The sequence below is a fragment of the Daldinia childiae genome (assembly GCF_008694065.1).
Source record: "Daldinia childiae strain JS-1345 chromosome Unknown Scaffold11, whole genome shotgun sequence".
Taxonomy (NCBI): domain Eukaryota; kingdom Fungi; phylum Ascomycota; class Sordariomycetes; order Xylariales; family Hypoxylaceae; genus Daldinia; species Daldinia childiae.
The window spans coordinates 105,970-124,782 of NW_022984652.1; the positions used below are offsets into that span (position 1 = coordinate 105,970).

An 18,813-nucleotide genomic window follows, 5' to 3' on the forward strand; every position below is an offset into this window, starting at 1 on the left:
AGTACATCATAGGTACCTAGACCTACCTAGACTGGTATGTACAATTAATGGACAAAAATACCGCACATTTTATTCCAATATTTACATATTTTAAAAATTAATAACTTTACAAATAAATTAGCGAAAATTATACGGTTTTTAATTTAATATTATTTGGAATGAATATTTAATAATTATGATTTTTACTATTATTATATTTTATAAATAACCATTAAAATATATTAAATAAAAGTATAATAATTGTATATAAATTAATTAATTTATAAATATTTTAATAATCGTATTATTTAATATTTACTATTTTTTATAAATATAATAGCCATTTATTAGTTTATTAATATTAATTATATATTTCTATAATATAAATTGGTAAAGTTACGAATTTTTGAAATGTATATGTTTTATAAAGTTTTAATATAAAATAACGTTTTTTCATTAAACTCACTATTTTTAAAATATCATAACTTTACCAAATTTAATTATATAAATATAAAAATGATATTTTTTTATAATTAAATAAAAGCTATTTTTAATAAAAAAATAGAAAAATTTTCAAGTTAAATATTTTAAATTATAACGTAAGTTTAAAATGGTTAATAAACAATTATATAAATATGTATTTTTTACATTTTTAAATTTTACTTTTTTCAAAATCTAAAATTAAAATTGAATATAATAAATAAAATAAATATCAGTTTACATATATAATTTTTTTAATATAATATTATTAAACGTTGTAAATTTAAATGAAGTTTAATATATTAAAATTTAAAGTGTTCGGTTTTTTTGTCCATTAATTGTATGTAGAGTGCGCTAATGCTAACGTAAACTACACCCACCTTTACCGATTCTGGGATTTTCCAGCCTTAGCAACTTTTTATTGAAGCTTTCAACTCTCAATTTCGATAGCTTCCATTTTCGCAGCCTTTTAGCCTTACAACCTTTTGTTCATTGATCCTGTGTTGCCATTTATCCCGAGGCATTCAATTGGTTGTAGTCAGCTACTAATTCCTCTCTTTACATCGAATATAATCCTTCAATATGGATTATCGATCGCCTTCGCGAGACCGTTTTGAGTCGCGTTCCCCAACCCCCAAGTCGCGTTATTCTCGATCGCCTTCTCCAGTTCGACGACGCCGATCCCCTACAAAATCACCATCTCCTGCTCCTCGTCGCAACGGCAGGCTCCGCAGCGAGAGCAGAAGCCCAAGTCGTGATCGTGATGACCGGGGTAGAAGTGAGAGTCCGCTTAAGGGCAGTACTAAGGTCAGTTGATTCGCTCTAAATATATCTCGCCGCGTCCCCATCATCGCATGATTTATATCAATCCTTATTCCGAAATATCATACTAATCTTAATCTTGTAATTAGATCGTTGTCGAAAAACTGACAAAAACTATCAATGAGGATCACTTGCACGAGATCTTTGGCCAGTATGGGCCTATCAGAGACCTAGATATGCCTATGAATCGACAGTGTGAGTAAATTCGTGCGCATCACCTTTCTTGTAGCGAGCTTGTATGACTGAACTTTTTATAGACAATACCAATCGTGGTACAGCTTACATCCTCTACGTCCACGAGGCCGATGCCGAGGCGGCTATTGCTCACATGCATGAAGCTGTCCTCGATGGAGCGGTTATCAATGTTTCCATCGTTTTACCCCGACGCAAATTCTCGCCTTCTCCCCCGACTGCAAGCCGCGGCGCAAATATCGACCCTCGACTCCCGGCGCCCGGCCCCAGAGGTTCTGGTAGAACTGGAGGCGGAAGAGGGGGTGGATTTGGCGGAGGAAGGCCGCCACGCTCGCCGCCACGCTTTGGTCGCTCCGGTCGTGATAACTTCGACACCTACCGACCGCGATCATACTCGAGATCCCGATCTCCACCTACGCGCCGTAATCGTAGTCCTTCGGGTTCTTTCGCATCTAGGTCTCGGTCTCCCCCGAGAAGACGGGGCGGAAAGAGAGAGGGCTACAATGATTACGACAATGATAGACGACGTAGTCCTAGCTATGACAGCTTCCGAGCTCGCAGTCGTTCGCGCAGTCGTGGTAGGGGGTACCGCTAATCCAAAGAACTAATATTTTTTTCTCTTTGCATGTGGATGGGCGTTTGGCAGGGAACAAGGAATACCGGATTATGGCAAGGAATTCTTCATATGAGGTTGAGATTACGAATTTGGTAGCAGTACGTGTGTTTATTTTCCATCAAGCTTCCCTACGTCGGTTGCTTATGGTCCTTCCAGGCTATCATGTCTTATAACATCCATAGCCATGACACTGTTGTACATTACGTTAGGTATCTAATGTAATTCGTCTAGTTGCGCGTTCTTGATATTAATGGGATCGTCCCAACAACCCCTTGACTACGTCGAGAAGTTTTCCCGATACCTTGTTTCCTTGGCCAACAATTGCTTCCTTAATTATTGGTACTAGTATTAATTCGTAGTGATTTATCATCAAATTTCACTCCTATAACGTGGTGTCGGCGTTTAGCTCCATCGTGGCTTCGATCCTGGCTCATTTTTGCGGATCCCCTCGATGTTGGTTGATCGGTAAGCTATTCAGAACTATTTATTGCTGATTAATTTTATACATTTGTCATCTATGTTATACCTCGAACTGTAGCTAATTGCTTCAGTTAGCCATATATATTCTCTGCCTTGAGAGTATATATAAAGTATCATGTCTGGTACGTCGGTTGAGTATCTGAGCCTGGCTAAATCAAACAACTCTACGAAACCCAAGTATACAGATTGAACATTACGACTCTTAAACCAAGCACGGTTCGGTCCAACTTATTTTACTTTTCGATTTTACTTCTCTCGAAACAAATCGCAAAATGTCTTCGCCAATCCAGTTATCCACTCCCAGTCGCATCACTGCTTCCAACCTCCCTCTTGTAGTGGCAGGCTCCTCGAAGCCGCACTCGGAACCTGGAGTAGAAGTCCGCGTTGATAAACTCGAGCCTGAACCTATTATGGGAGGCGAGTTAAGAAGGGCTAGAGTGGCATCTAGCCAGAAACTGCCAACTAGCAACGACGGACAGTGAGTCTCGCTCTACATTTCCCTTTATTTATGACGACGCAATCTCAATCCATCCTACGAGAGTCTACGGTATTACAAGGAATAAAAAGAGCTGACGAACGATCAAGTGGAAATTTAGAATTAGATCCTGTTCCGGGACTCGGAATCGTGCGTATGTAGCCAGCCCCTTTATCCTCCTTATCCCCCTTATCCCCATTGTCCCTGTACTTCATTCGCTCCCAGTTCTAAGCAGAAGCTGCCTATTTTAGCATTTCCAGAAGCTGTCATCACCTACGATAGGTCTTAGAAACCAAACTCCACTTCTGACAATTCTCACAAATAGCGATTGCTAATCTGACTCGTTTCTTCTAGTTCCGGGTGGTCTTAATATGTACTACCTAGACATTGCCCCCAATACGGAGGGCGCTGTTCACCGTACAACATCTACGGATTATCTTGTCGTGTTGAGTGGGACTTTAAGCCTCATTACCCCCCCTGACTCATTTGATGTTGTCAATGGGCGTAGCACATACGGCGAGCTTGTCGAAACCCTGTGCAAGCCAGGTGATGTCGTACTTCAGCGCGGAATAATGCATGCGTAAGTTATATACCGAAAGGCAAACCGTTCGGCCCCTTTAGCATTTTGCAAGCTTCGGCGTGTCTACTAATAGGGACGGGTACTAACAAACGATATATAGCCTATCGAACCGTACCAACGAATGGGTTCGTGTCATCGTCATGGTCGTGGCTTCGGAAACCAACCGTGTGTCAACCGTGGTATCGGGTCACAGTGACCAACCAAAGACTACCATCTTAAATGACGAATGGCTTCAGTAGGCCAATCGGGGTGCTATCGGCCGGCAGGTGAACGGCGCGGCTACGGTAGCTATTATATTTCTCACTCATCTCTTGGTCATCTCGCGTGATGGTGTAACCAAGAGGCCACCAATTCGTGTACCTTGCTCGATTACATGAAGCTCGAAGACTGTAGGGCATCCAATCACCAAAGGAGACTCTCCCTAGGCTACCATGAGCCGCATCGTCGACTGCCGGTGTTACCATATATGATCCTCATGTGGTCGCTTATTCTCTTTCGCTTTCGCTTAGGTTGTTACATAGAAGTTAGATTGATAGCCTTATTGGAATCATTTGCGGCTAAGGACTCCGCCGCAGAACTTGATATTCCCATTGTCCGCCCAACGCCGAGTGCATTGCGTATAGCCAAAAGACTCCCAAGTCTATTCGTACTACCTACGTGTTCAAATTAAGTGACACTATACCCAATATCCCATCCTGCTATCGTGAGCTTGAGCTGACTTGCTTGGCCACGGGACGCCTAATCCGTGTACAATTTTCGAGATATAGCCGGACCTGCGCCAACCAGTACGCCTAACTCCTCAAGAAATATACTGCGAGGAAGACATGGCGAAGATCACGGCGTGCTTAGTGATTCTCCATTCCGCAAGTTACGAAATATACGCATGCTTTGTCCTAGGCTCGCTCTCTAGAGTATGTCAAGATGACTTGGTTTTTCTGGACACTTAGAGATCGTCTGGGAGAGGCCTGATCACGAGCCGCAAATAATAAAGGCGCAGGACTGACTCTACGTCGCAAGTTGAGTCCTTTGGTGTATGAAGCTTATGGTGGAGAGGACCAAAAATGACAACATAGTGGTCTGCTCCTTGGTATGGCTAACAGGGTAGGCTATTTTATCCTCACAGGACTGTTCACGAGAGCTTCTTTCGGTACGGTTGCTGAGCAGTGGGATCATGAGAAATCCGTTGCGGTACGTCCCGACCCGTCATCTAACCTACATCCTTTGCTTCCTTTCGCCGTGCCCCTATTCCTCCTCAACCAGGAAATACGCTGGCTGTAAGTCAGAAGAAAACTATAAAATGGCCTCCTGGAAGCACATCTGAATACGACTCCTCTCATCACCATCACGGCGATTTCAACTCCAAGACGAAGACGCATCAAACGTGACTATCTTGCAAAACTCACGCGGAGATTTCGAAGATGCTGCATCTTGCCATGTCAGTTCCCCCTAGCCCAGGGCCAATATCGGTCCTATCATCGAAGGATAACGATAAGGAGATATTCTACCATGCCAAGTTCAACTCGGCAGCGTACTATATGGAAGTTCCCGGGAAGATGTCATTCCCAGATCCACCGCGTCCCCCAACTCCAGGGCCGCCTCGGCCACCCCCAATCCCTCCCCGTCCACCGGTACCGACACCGCCACCCAGTCCACATTCTTCATTAGAGATGGAGTGGCTGCAGATGCTCACGGCAGAGAATATCTCTATCCTTGCCGTACGGGTTATGAATATCTTGTTCGCCATATGCGAGCCAGTTTCATTTCCCCACCCCCCTCGCCCACCTACTCCAGGCCCTAGGTCAGTATCAATGATCCTTTGTTAACCCCCCGGAGTGTGGTCATTTTGAAACATGACTATAGCAGTACGCACCTCTACGGAACGTCTGCTCTCTCTAACCGGTGGTTATCAAATTTGGTGAAATTATAGCTGACCGTGTATAACGCATCAGACCAGGACCGATCAACCCCCAGCCTGACGTGCCTACGCCGCCGCCTAGTCCACGCAGGTCCGTAAGGAGCTTAGATTATGAAGTCATGAGTCAAGAAAAGGATAATCTCGAAACCGGTGGTCTCGACATGACTCTATCGAGACGGCTATTCTATGAATATCTGACCCGCAAGCTCAATATCTTATACACGCCAGAAACCCCAGCACATGACCCCTGCGGAGGGAAAAACATGAATATTCCGAAAGCGAAATACGAAGATAAGCTTACCGATGATCCAGATCGGGATGAAACGAGACTGCATACTCTCATATATGTCCCAAAAAGCCTATCAAGTCCCCACCTGTCTCAGCTCGATTCCTACAGAGACAACGAGCCATATTGTTCAGCTCAAGCATTACGCAACAGTACCAGAATCGATAGGCACTTCCCAACTTCTCAGACCCTCCTGGTCTGCTAGGTATAGGACAGTCTATTCATAACTCGTTGCTGGTGATCACAGCACCTGCAGTTTCGGGCATATACTCTTAGCCGACGTCATCAATAATAACCACCGCTTTTCACCACCAGCCTCACAAGCCTAACCTATCCTAGCCTATCCAAGCCAACGGATACCTGACGAAGGTGCTGAGGCGGGCCGGAAGGCGGCTCGCATAGTCGACAGGGCTTCTTTGACAGCATGCAATTAGCATGCAGCAGTGCAACGCTGACGCGCAGGTTGCACGGCATAGGGCAGTGTCCCTAGGGCTGGTACCTTGCGAGCTACGATTCGACGATTTAATCTTTCTTTATACCATTTTCCCCTCCTCCCTCCCCTATTAGATTTCATGGCGTTATTTCTGTTTCATCTATCCACTTTCGTTTATTAGCATGGGGTTTCGTCATCATCCAGCTGGCGTGGCGGAGATTTCTTCTTCTTTTTTTTTTCCCTCTTTCCTTTTTGCTTTTTTATTTTTATTTTTATTTTCTTCTATTCTGTTGTCTGGGTAGGTAAATTTCATTTTCGGTTAGACGGCAATGTATCATTGGTTGGCATAGAATAGACTTACTAGATCGAGCAGCATCCTTCCTCGCGGAAGAGTTCCCCTATTCTTGGGTGGGGACTGGCAAAAAACGGAAGGGAGCGGAAAACGGTATCATTGGTATTCCTTTCGAATTTCGGCAATTATGAAGGGCTTTCTCTTTTCTTTTCTTTTCCTTTTTGCTTTTCGTTCTATCACCACTTACAACATTCAATCGCCATGCTCATGCAGGACGCATGCAGAATGGACAGGGTTTCAAATTTCCAATAGGGCTGTAAGGTCAGAGGCATCTAGGTCAAGGGATGTACGGAATAGGTACAATTATCACTCGCTCTCGTTTACTATGTATTAGTCTCGTTTTGTTTGTCTGTATGGGTCCGTGGGGGCTGTCGATCTTTTTTAGCCATGATGAAGAAAATCAACCAATCGTTCGTCTTATAAATATTATACACGCAATAGCTAGATCTGAATAAGATTTCCATATCTATCTATATAGGTTACACATCAAATTGCGATTGCGAATATGACTTGTCAATATGCATTCCTTCTCGTCCTATGTTCGATAGCTTTTACTAGAAGTAGTAGAAATACCGACAATGCCCTCGGTCTTCGGTCCCGCACCCGCTCTTACATTTTTACCACATTTAACTACAATTAATAGGTATCTAACATTTTAACCACCTTACATTTAACTGCACTACATTTAGCCCACTTTAGCTGTCATCTAAATTACCTCTTCCTCTTTCTCTCTTTCTCTCCGCCTCTCTTCCACTGCCCACTGCCACCTGTCACTTGTCATTGTGGGTCTTGATAAGTCAATTGTTAATATGAAACTCTGACGTACTACTCAGTTGCTATTTACTATTTGCCAATTGCTATTTTCTATTTTCTCTTTTCTATTTTCTCTTTTCTATTTTCTCTTTTCTATTTTCTATTTGCTATTTGCTATTTACAGTCTTGAGGGAAGCTTGACATACCATACCCACGTTTAAATCAATCGGATCAACTCCACATCATATCAATATTAATATCATGATAAATCTCCGGCCCCAGATCCATCTAATTGCCGTAGGCAGACCCGTGCACCTTGCCCCCATGTTCCCATGTCAGCCTCCTCTAGTGTAAAGCTTGACTTCGCCGATCATCACATACCCATAATCCTATATGCTTATCATTCTTTAACCCCGGTTATCTCTATGCACATCCGATGCGATATTATGAGACGGACAGTTTTAATACTAGACAGCCTCATTGTATATAAGATCAGCGCCTCTTAGTTGTCAGATTACTTTGCGTTTCTATATCGAGCTCCAGTACCGCTATTAACGTTCTACGGTAATGACGTCTATCTTGTCCCCGAAAATCTATCGGAGATAAAATATAGCTGATCATATCTATTCCATTGTCGAGGGTAATGCCAAGGTCCTGGCACAATCTGCGCCTCGTTGGATGTTCTCTGAATAAAAACCGCTGTTTCAGGACCCGCTGGCGTTATCGAGGTCTCAGTATACTCGACAACTACGGCTAGGCTCTCACTACGTGCAGCCAAACGAAGGGCGGAATGGAGGGATATTTGAAGGAATAAATTTCAAATCAAGTATCTGAAGGATATGTGCCGGCTCCTTCATTAAACTCAGATGGCTATCCATCTGCTCATACCTTACCTTACAATCGAATATTAGGTAGCTGACGACTTCTCAAACACCTACCGTGGCAGGTCCTGTAGACAATTACGAGAATTAGCTGGGCATCCCATTTTAGCACCGCTGGCGGGAGCCAATCGGGGGTGCTATCGACGACTTCAACCCCATACCGCTGCGTAGACACCATCTCCTAGTCTCCTTGGCTTAGTATACCATTTAGCGTCTCCCGGCCATAGGTCATATCATTTCTATACGGCTTTTAGTACCAACTTTCGAGGCTTTCTATTTTTGGCCGTCTTCAACGCCGAGTTGAGGAGATGATCCGCATCGATATTCATAATGATATATGACTCATAAAGACTAACGGTTGTTATTCGAGTAGCCTTGAAGCAGCTTATATTACTTTGGCGGCATATACACTTGAAATTTATATCTAAACCAGTGATGTTTCTATTTGAGACCACCACCATGTAATCCTGCAATCCGATCCATACGTATTAAGTAGGAGTCATAGTTATATAAAGATATTAGTTATCGAGAATCGAGGAAGATGCCAAAGTGAAGTGATAGTAGCAGTCCCCGTTATATTTAACTATATACCATACACATAGGAAACGACGCATAGGCGTAGTTTATTTATATATACGAGATCTTTATCAGCATCCCTAGTAATTATCTATGTCTCATGTTATAGGAATAGAGCCACTATCAGGATTCCAGACGATAATTTAAAAGAGAATATTTTTCGTATCTATAGCTACGAGCTTCCATAGTTTAGATTAAAGCTCATTACGGAACGAAGTTATTCCACATATTCTATGCCCATCTCGTGATACCCATGGAGTATAACGACCCTTTACCAAATATAATTTTATATTACGATATCATCAAGAATTTCAGACTTATATTACTCTATTGTGATAGACTTGAACCTACTAGGAGAAGTTATTATAGCGGGCTAACACCTATGGCTGGTTATGCAAAACAAATTTAGCACCTTATTTGACTTGAATTATAATTGTAAATTGCCAATAACTTGAATAGAGAAGGGTATATTGTCACCGTCTAATTGAAATGTTTACTAGCTGGAGTAAACCCGGTACGAAATGAGGTTTCGGTTCTACTAGAAAGATAGTCTTTGCGACATCACTGTGTCACCTATAGTGTCAAATATTTACATACAAGATAACGTTTGAGATAATAAAATATTTACTTGATTTAATTAAAAGTTGTTCCTTGTGGGAGAGCGTCGTGTAAATTTAATAACTGAAAAATAAAATCAACATAATGAAATTTATTAGGCATGTCTTTTTAGTAAAGTAGATTCAAAATGTCCCTATCTGAATTAGTCTGAAAGGCGAGTAATAGTATCGACCGGTTCTTGTGACTCTTATGAGCCTTTTTAATATTATAGGTTTTAAAGTAAGTATACTCATGCATGAGACTATTCAGAATAAGATCATGAGGGTAGTGACTATAGGTAACTAATTTGTACAAAAAACATAATGCACGAATTGATTTTCTTGTTTTCTTTTTTACGAAAGATAGCTTATGAAAGTAACTAATTTTACAGATATTAATACAAACAACCATAAAATCATTGTTGAGTTTAGTGACGTTTATTTGAAGAGGGTTATTTATTACATAATGCCCAAGTTAGGAGGAACCTAACCTATGTAGATCTCAATGCGCATACGCTAGATGATCTCGGATTAAACCTTAGTCTTGCTAGATAACTTTAGATAAGATCCCGTTTCTTAAATTTATTTATAATCCAAACTAAGCTTGCGAAGTTTATACTTGACGTAACTAAGTATTTATTCGTCTCATCATACTTCGGATGACATACTTCGGATGAATCGAATACTTCTACTTAATTTCCATGCAGCTCTTATCAATACGATCAAGATAAGCGACAAGGGGCTCGATGCTTGAATTCGGATAAGTGCATGTTAGCACGGTACTACGTATAAAAGTCTGGCCATCAATCATTTATCAGCTGGGCGATACCATCGATGCATGCGACAATAATCATTGGAATTCTTTCATCCGCTCTGTAATCTATCAATAGCTAGAATGTAACCATGCATCGAACATTAGCCAGCCACCAGATTATCTAGAGCGTTCATTAATCGTATCCCGTTAGAGTCTAGCCTCGCTGTTATTAACCATCTCATCATCAGTACAATGATAAAACGCCACTTTCAATATTAGTGATTTAGCTCCCTTGTTTAGCTCTCTTATTTAGCTCCCCTAGATGACGGGTGATAAAAGTTGAGCAGATAACCTTTTCAGGCTAGCGTCCGTATCTTATTACGCCTAACATACCTCCCCCACCTTTTGTCAACTACACTAATTCTATAGGTAAGTCGGGACCCCTCGGCTACTAACTTTAAGCTTTAGGTACCGTCTAAAGCTTCAAGGGAGGAGGGGAGGGAAATATACCTGGTAGTTTATTGGTTGTAACTGATGAAGAGGATGTACCTGCATTTCTAGACGTGCCCATACAAAATATAAAGTATCTATTACGAACTACCTACATGTACCTACCTACCTCCTATGTAGTAGCACCTACCTATTGCTTACATCTAGGCATACATTAGATAGGAGCACAATGACCGTCCGTGATAAGATACAGCACGTACGTATAGTGTACTTTAACCTTATATATGTTTTATCATGCAACTATATTTTGTGTTTGCTCTCTTATAAATAGTCCTCCATCGCCATTCAATAATATAGTTGACTCTGACCGCAGTCTCTCGCCTCTCTCTTTATTTTATCATTCACTATTTTTGAGCTCAAGTTTTCTTTTACTCTCAGGTCCATATTCGATATTACCTAGGTATTAGTTAAAAAATTGCGAGGAGTAAGATGGAACAACAGCAAGCTGGTAGTTCTTCTAACCCAACAACATTACCTACACCTAATACAGATCGGAGTCCCTCGAGAGACGATGTAGGAAGCTCCCAACATTCACGTCGGGTAGGACCTACAAACCCTCTCGCGTCGTCATCAGTCTCGCGCCCAGCATCTAGTGAGAGCTCTGGTATTAATAGGCGACCAGCTGCGCAACGGTATTTTCACTCACGAAGGCTCAAGAAAGGAGAGGAAGTAGAGAAGCCCTGGCTCAAGAAGAAAGACCACAGAGAGAAATGGGTTACTATTCTTCCTGTTACGGGTTTCTTGGTGGGTTTGGGCATATCTGCTTTTCTGGTATGGGACGGGCTACGATCCGTCGCTAAGCATAATTATTGCTTAGTACTTGAAGATAATTTTGCGACCTTCAACGATAACGTATGGACAAAAGAGGTCCAGGTCGGTGGTTTTGGGTAAGGCGAAATATAATTTGTTTTCATGTTTTTGTTGAAACTAACAGCTTACCTATATAGCAATGGCGAATTTGAACAGACTACCGGAGGTGATGAGAATGTCTATGTACACGGCGGCCATCTCTTCATCAAGCCAACCCTTCAAGATGCAAACCTAATCACTAAAGATTCTCTAATCAACCTCATAGAAGATGGAACATGTACTTCCAAAGAACCATCTGATTGCATAGCTGCGACGAATACCACCGTCGGGAACGCAACCATCGTCCCCCCTGTTAAATCTGGCCGCATTCATACCAAGAAAGGAGCAACTATCAAATACGGCCGCGTTGAAGTTACCGCTAAACTTCCCGAGGGAGATTGGCTCTGGCCGGCCATCTGGATGATGCCCGTCAATGATACATACGGGCCTTGGCCAGCTAGCGGCGAGATCGATATTATGGAGAGCCGAGGGAACAATTGGACATACGGTCAAGGAGGCAACGATATCGTATCGTCGGCTCTACACTGGGGACCAGATCCTAACAATGACGCGTGGTGGAAGACTAATGTAAAGCGTAAGGCTTTGCATACAACATACTCTTCCGGTTTCAATACGTTCGGCGTCGAGTGGTCTCAGAAATACCTCTTCACCTATGTCAACTCCCGCCTCCTGCAGGTCCTCTACACTAATTTTGATGAACCGCTTTGGAGACGTGGTGGTTTCCCTGAGGCTACTAGCAACGGTTCACGTTTAGTGGATTCTTGGTCCCGGACGGGACGTTTCAGCACCCCCTTTGACCAGAAATTCTACCTAATATTGAATGTCGCCGTTGGTGGCACTAACGGTTGGTTCGAGGATTCACAGAGCGGCAAGCCGTGGATTGACAATAATCCCAATACCAAGAAAGATTTTTGGAACGCACAGAGTTCGTGGTTACCAACTTGGACCAGCCCGTCAATGGAAGTAAGCAAGGTTATCATGTGGCAACAGTGCGACGGGAACGAGGAGTTGTAATTGGGTAAACGTCCGAAGTTATTCAGGTTTCTAAGTAGGAGAAGGCTTGGAAAGATAAGCACACCCGACATTTCTTGGTATTACGGATACATCATAATGTTTATTCATATAGCGAAGGCCTAGATGTCACAGAACGTTAGGTCGGTATACCTTAAATTTTTAATAGCGACTTTGCAATTGCAGACGCTTTGTCCAGGTACTTAATAATGCTTTCGTAGTCATGTCAAGCTACGCTTTAGCTTCCGAGAACGTGCTCAGTTGATCGACACTAACCCCTGAACTACCACGTTGCTAAGCTGCCATCTTAGCTTCTCAAGTCTCGACTAGTCGAGGCAAGTTCAGCCGCAATGTTCGAACGTGCGTCTAGAACATCTACTATATTTTGACATAGACGATATTGTCAGAGTACTATTCCGCTATAGAGATTATTTGACAGCTAAGACTTCATTTTAATTCCAATATATGTTACATATTTACTTATCTAGCCTAGGTACATAAGGTAGGTAGGTTAGGTAGGTATTTGGTACCTACTATAAGGAGGTAGGCCGTTGAGGTTTGGAGAATATACCTCCTATACATGTAGGTAGGTTAGGAGGTGGTTAATAGGAGACGATGGGGGCTTGCTGCGGTGTAACGCTCCATAACTCCAGCGGCAATCAATAGCTCAATAGTGAATAGCCGGATTACCGAGATAAAAAAAAACGATCCTTGTTAAGAACTATCTAACAAACATTATCTTTGATTGATAAGATTCGACTTTAGAAATAGGTTTGGTACCTTAGGTACCTAGTTTGCCACTTTCTATTACTTTGCTAAATATATCTATCTATACGCTTCAAAGTGCGCAATAGAGAATGTAGGTACCTAGGTAGGTAAGCAATATAATTTGAAGTATACGACTAATATGATCTATCACAATAATTGTTCATTTCGTATATGCATCATATAGATCATCCTAAAGCAGCTATCACGAACCGGACTATCTCTGTTTCTGGAAGTTGCCGCTTACCGCTAGGCGCCATGCTTGATGTCAATGGCACAAACAAATAGTCCGAAACGCTGTGGCTATCTACCAAGCATCTCAATGTAACCCATACGACATGAATCGGACCGTAGCTTACAGCTTTGCTACGCATCTAGGTCGTAGATAGGTAAGATACTTGGTGCGCTCACCTATTAGAAGAACTGATATCGAAAAGTCCGTATGCAGTTTGCGCCGGGAATACGAGAAAGATGACAACACTTGCAGTATGCATAAGTCTCGGCTGTGCGCCAATCATATCACGTCTTCTTCACTTTCAACCGTATCGTAACCATCATGACGATGTGCCTCATCACACAGCAGTCATATACATCGGCCATCCGGCTCGATTTGGAAGAAGCTGGAGCTTGTGTTTGCGTCGCTATTGGAAAATGCGCCTCTATGCCCGTAGGGTCGGTGCAGCTATATCTGCCAGAACTGCATATGCCAGCCACGAAGGCCCAGACTCCTGACCTAGCTCAGCATCAATATATTGCCTCGCACATCGGCGTTGGCTTGCCTAGATCCTCTTTGCCCTTGCTAAGCGACATCCGCCACCTCGCGTTATCTTGCCAACATTATCCGAACGGCGTTCCTTTTCTACCTGTATTGTAGTTGTCAGAGCCTCGGCCCGATGCTATCTGTATTCTCTATAGGCGTAGCTGATAATCCACTCAATCGTTGTTATCTAGGTAAATACCTACTTAACCACTTAGGTACCTGATATCTTGGAAGAATGAGCCGAGAAGATACTGTATTGACCCCAACTCCAAGGTACTTATGTAGGTATGTAGTATTAGAAAGAGTCCATTGCTATCATGATGTAGCATCAGAAAACTGCAGTCAGCTACGGTCTCATGTAACTCTCTATACGGACCTTGGCTACAACGCACCTTGATAGGGAATTTGGTATAGGTAATAGTTGGGAAATTGAGTTACCCCTTCGTCTGTCCACCACAACGGTCTAGTAGAAGTAAGTGGCACTAGAAAATGATTCGCAGATCTATTACTTTGGCTTCTAGAACCAGTTGGGCCTCTATTTTAGTCGTCTGCTGTTATCTGCGGCTGAAATTACCTAGCGTATATTGTTGTTGTTGATGTGGCAGCCATTGGTTATATGTAAGTGTTTATTAGAGTTTATTAGTTCAAAGCAACCTGATATCCCTAATCTGTACTGCTTGGACCGTAAGCCACTTCATACTATTGAAGTCGCACTAACAAGTACAGTTTTCGCTAGTGTTTCAATATTATCTTTCCAAGGTCCGAGTGAAGTTCCGAGTAAAGTTTTCTCCCAACTCAAATATCTTTATTTATCCTTCTCATCTTTACTACCTTTTCTCGTTTCTTATGATACCCAACGCTCTGATATTATTTAGATATCTCTCTAAGAGCTGCCACCTGGCCTTGGTATAAAGGCCAACTATAGTGTGAGTGATGCCACCCTATTATGCGGATAGCGCAGATTATACGCGTGCCAGTCGAATCTCCGCTTGGCATCTTCACGACGATAGTTACTTGAATTATTTGCTGTTGTGAGTTCTTCATATTTCATCGCTGGTGTAGTGAGGCTTCTTCTCATGCTGCGGTTTCAACATGAATGGTTTCGCGGCGCAACTATGCCACGGTTGCTATTACGTATCATCGCTTTCATTTCCCTTACTAACTACCAACATGCTAACCTGCTCGCCCCTCGGCCCACAGACGACGCTCCTTTTTTCTCATCAAAACTGCGGATTTTGCTTAGTCCTGAGGGGTTAACCCACGTAATCGGTCTTTTTTCATTCGTTCGGTTCGATAAAATATATCCCTATGTCTAGAGCGCAACTCGCAGAATGGGCTTGTCTGGTTACTTTAAGGCGAAACGGCCGATCGACGAAAAAAAGAAAAGATCATCTCAGTTGACAAGTAGGGGGTTTCTCGCAGAAAGGGTTCTTAACGGGCTCATAAATTTGAATGATTTCACCGTTCCTATTGCGCCGTTGGAGTATGGTTCATCAAGAACTTCGGTTTCTGAGCGTTCTGCCCGATCTATAACGGGAACAGTTTTTTTGGACGATATAAAGCACGAGGTTATGGTAAATTTTCTATATCAACAACAGTGTTCACATCTTTGGGTTGGCGACGGAAGTGGAGAGTTGGAGGGAGTTCTCCTCCGTAAGGGAAAGGGGCAATACTTGACTTGTCCACCTTCGTTAACGAGTTCGACAATCGCGATGGCTTGCTCCGCTCTTAACGTGGAGGTAATGCTTTATTTCCAACATCTGATACAAGACCGTGTTTACTAAATAATTCATAGTGCGCCATGACTATTAACTCCAGGGTCATCAAGACATTCCTCTCGTGGTCCCCCGGCGCTACGGACGTACCGTTAATAAATGGCCTTCGAATTCAAATCATGCCATCAATTGACGAGCTATCAAGAGCAAGAAAGCACCAGTCTGCAGCTTTTTTAGCAGCAGAATCGTTGCTGGTCGTCTGGGACAATGATGCGTTACATCTCGTTCAACGAGCTCAAGCCATCGAGTCGGAGTTGATGGAATTGGTCTGGCAACGTAACGGGATTAGCGACGATGAAGGGGAGAAAAATCTAGAGAAAAATCCACAGTTTTTTTCTGGAGAAATCGAACTAGACGAGGAGAGCGGCCAAATCGACCCCGAAAAGAGACCGGTACATCTCTTAAACACGTACCTCGTTTCTATCGTCATAATACTGATTACTATTTCCCTGGGCGCGGCTTGGAGACAGCTTGCTATTGAAGTTTCGGTTGACGACAGCTTTGCACGGTTAGGTCTAGTAGTTCTATTCCCGATTCAAGTTTTCTTCTCCCTATTCTTCGCCCAGGTCCTTGTCGGATGCATGTCCCAGATGTTCGGGCCTATCCGACAGCTTACAATCAATTCCAAATACTATTCTGCCCGGCCACCTCCTCGGCTGGCAACTGTGACCTTACCACATGTTGTAAGTACGTACCTATTCTTACAAAAGTGTTCCTCTTTCTAGGTAATAACACCATATTATCATGTTCGTTGGATGCTATTTTACCCCAGCGTGGGTACCCCTCTGGATGTATCGATGCTAACGTCCTAACTTCATATCGACGATAGACCGTACAATGTCCAGTTTACAAAGAAGGTCTCGCAGGTGTCATCCAACCCACCGTTAGATCCGTACAGCGTGCTATTAGCACATATGAGCTGCAAGGTGGCTCTGCAAACTTGTTTATCAATGATGACGGTTTACAGCTTATCCCTGAGGAGGAGCGAATGGCTCGTATCGACTTCTATGCCAGCCATAGCATAGGCTGGGTAGCCCGTCCTAAGCACGGCGAAAACGGATTCCTGCGCCGCGGCAAGTTTAAGAAAGCTTCTAATATGAATTTCGGACTTATGATCACTTGCAAGGTGGAGGATAGGCTAGCAGTGTACCATCGCGGCCCCGGATGGTCACAGATAGACGAGGCTTTCGCCTACGAGCAAGCATTGAAAGAGGTTCTCGAAGAGGATGGCAGGGCTTGGGCTGATGGTAACATTCGTGTCGGCGACTATATTCTCCTTAGTATGTACCCTATTCCGACCGTTCTAGAATGCTGGCTTCGACCTAAGAAGACTAACCATAACGTCAGTCGACTCAGATACACGTGTTCCATCCGATTGTCTTCTAGATGCAGTTTCAGAGATGGAACAATCTCTCGACATTGGCATCATGCAGTTCTCTTCCGGTGTTATGCAGGTCGTCCATACATATTTCGAGAACGGCATTACATTCTTCACGAACCTCATATATAGCGCCATTAGGTATACGGTCTCCAACGGCGACGTTGCCCCCTTCGTCGGCCATAACGCTATACTACGATGGAGTGCAATTCAGCAGGTTTCGTACGAAGATGAAGATGGGTACGAAAAGTTCTGGTCTGAATCGCACGTCTCTGAAGACTTTGACATGTCCCTTCGCCTGCAGTGCCGCGGGTATATTATTCGCCTTGCTGCATGGGCTGGAGAGGGCTTCAAAGAAGGCGTTTCTCTGACCGTTTATGACGAGTTAGCCCGATGGGAGAAGTATGCGTACGGATGCAACGAACTGCTCTTCCATCCTATTCGGCAGTGGATTTGGAAGGGACCCTTCACGCCTTTATTTCGTCAATTCCTCTGTTCTAGTGTCCGCTTGACATCCAAAATCACGATCCTCTCATACATCGGTACGTATTATGCTATCGGCGCAGCATGGATCATGACTACGGTCAACTATTTCATAGTGGGTTGGTTTAACGGGTACCTGGATAAGTATTATATCGACTCTTGGAAAGTTTGGTTCTCTATCATTATCGTCTTCAACGGCCTCGGCAACATAGGTCTAGCCATGATGAGATACCGTGTGGGAGAAAGATCACTTGCGTATGCCCTATATGAAAACTTCAAGTGGACGTCCCTTCTAGCTATCTTTCTAGGAGGGTTGTCTCTCCATATAAGTCAGGCGTTATTGTGTCATATGTTCGAAATCGACATGAGCTGGGGCGCGACATCAAAAGAGGCCGAATTTTCGAATTTCTTCATCGAGGTTCCAAGGGTCATAAAGAAATTTAAATTCTCTATGATCTTCTCGCTACTCTCTATCGTGGGAATGATCATTATAGCTGTTGCGCCTTTTATTCCGAGCGACTGGCGTATTACAGATTTTGTCGCTATTTTACCCATGGCTACCGTGTCGAGCAGTCATTTCCTTTTACCTCTTGCACTCAACCCTGCTCTCATGACCTTTTCCTGGTAACTGATCATAGTATGCGTACATTTTTATATTTACATATTAATTATGGTAATTATCGTTACCTACTTAATCTTCTCAGAAATAAGGATGAAATCAATAAAACAAGCTTAGATTTACCTTTTTTTCTTTACTAATTCTTGAATGGCTCGGTTAGACGTTATCTAGGCAACATGAGTTTCCGAGGGGTAGTAATAGTACGGGTAGTAATAGTACGGGTAGTAATAGTACGGGTAGTAATAGTACGGGTAGTAATAGTACGGGTAGTAATAGTACAAGAACAAGACGCGAAGATAGGATATTTATTATTCAACTTAAGCCCGTGTGAGGTAGTTTTGCATAAGCGTGTTTGTTTCATTGAAGCACCGGCAGACTGGGCACATCTAGGCGGTATATGTATGAGGTACATATGTATATAAGGTACTTAGGTACGCATAAACAAACAATAAAGGTACACGATCTATTGGTG

General features: G+C 42.9%; 4 protein-coding genes across 4 annotated transcripts; all 4 read left to right on the top strand.

Moving 5' to 3' along the window:
- Nucleotides 1-1,041: 1,041 nt before the first annotated feature.
- Nucleotides 1,042-2,068, top strand: GL218_08036 (Serine/arginine-rich splicing factor SR45; the record flags this gene model as incomplete). The annotated part of the gene is made up of 3 exons (XM_033584825.1): nt 1,042-1,266; nt 1,371-1,476; nt 1,539-2,068. 3 exons carry the CDS (start codon nt 1,042-1,044, stop codon nt 2,066-2,068), a joined length of 861 nt encoding a protein of 286 aa, XP_033440927.1.
- A 773-nt stretch (nt 2,069-2,841) lies between these two features.
- On the top strand, nt 2,842-3,863 carry GL218_08037 (putative cupin domain containing protein; the record flags this gene model as incomplete). Its single annotated transcript, XM_033584826.1, has 4 exons — nt 2,842-3,047; nt 3,155-3,198; nt 3,399-3,624; nt 3,725-3,863. 4 exons carry the CDS (start codon nt 2,842-2,844, stop codon nt 3,861-3,863), a joined length of 615 nt encoding a protein of 204 aa, XP_033440926.1.
- Nucleotides 3,864-11,109: 7,246 nt separating this feature from the next.
- GL218_08038 (uncharacterized protein) lies at nt 11,110-12,564 on the top strand (the record flags this gene model as incomplete). The annotated part of the gene is made up of 2 exons (XM_033584827.1): nt 11,110-11,567; nt 11,628-12,564. 2 exons carry the CDS (start codon nt 11,110-11,112, stop codon nt 12,562-12,564), a joined length of 1,395 nt encoding a protein of 464 aa, XP_033440933.1.
- A 2,853-nt stretch (nt 12,565-15,417) lies between these two features.
- On the top strand, nt 15,418-18,350 carry GL218_08039 (putative glycosyltransferase family 2 protein; the record flags this gene model as incomplete). The annotated part of the gene is made up of 4 exons (XM_033584828.1): nt 15,418-15,825; nt 15,882-16,544; nt 16,691-17,141; nt 17,209-18,350. The coding sequence occupies 4 exons, from the start codon at nt 15,418-15,420 to the stop codon at nt 18,348-18,350; spliced, it is 2,664 nt and encodes an 887-aa protein (XP_033440932.1).
- Nucleotides 18,351-18,813: the final 463 nt, after the last annotated feature.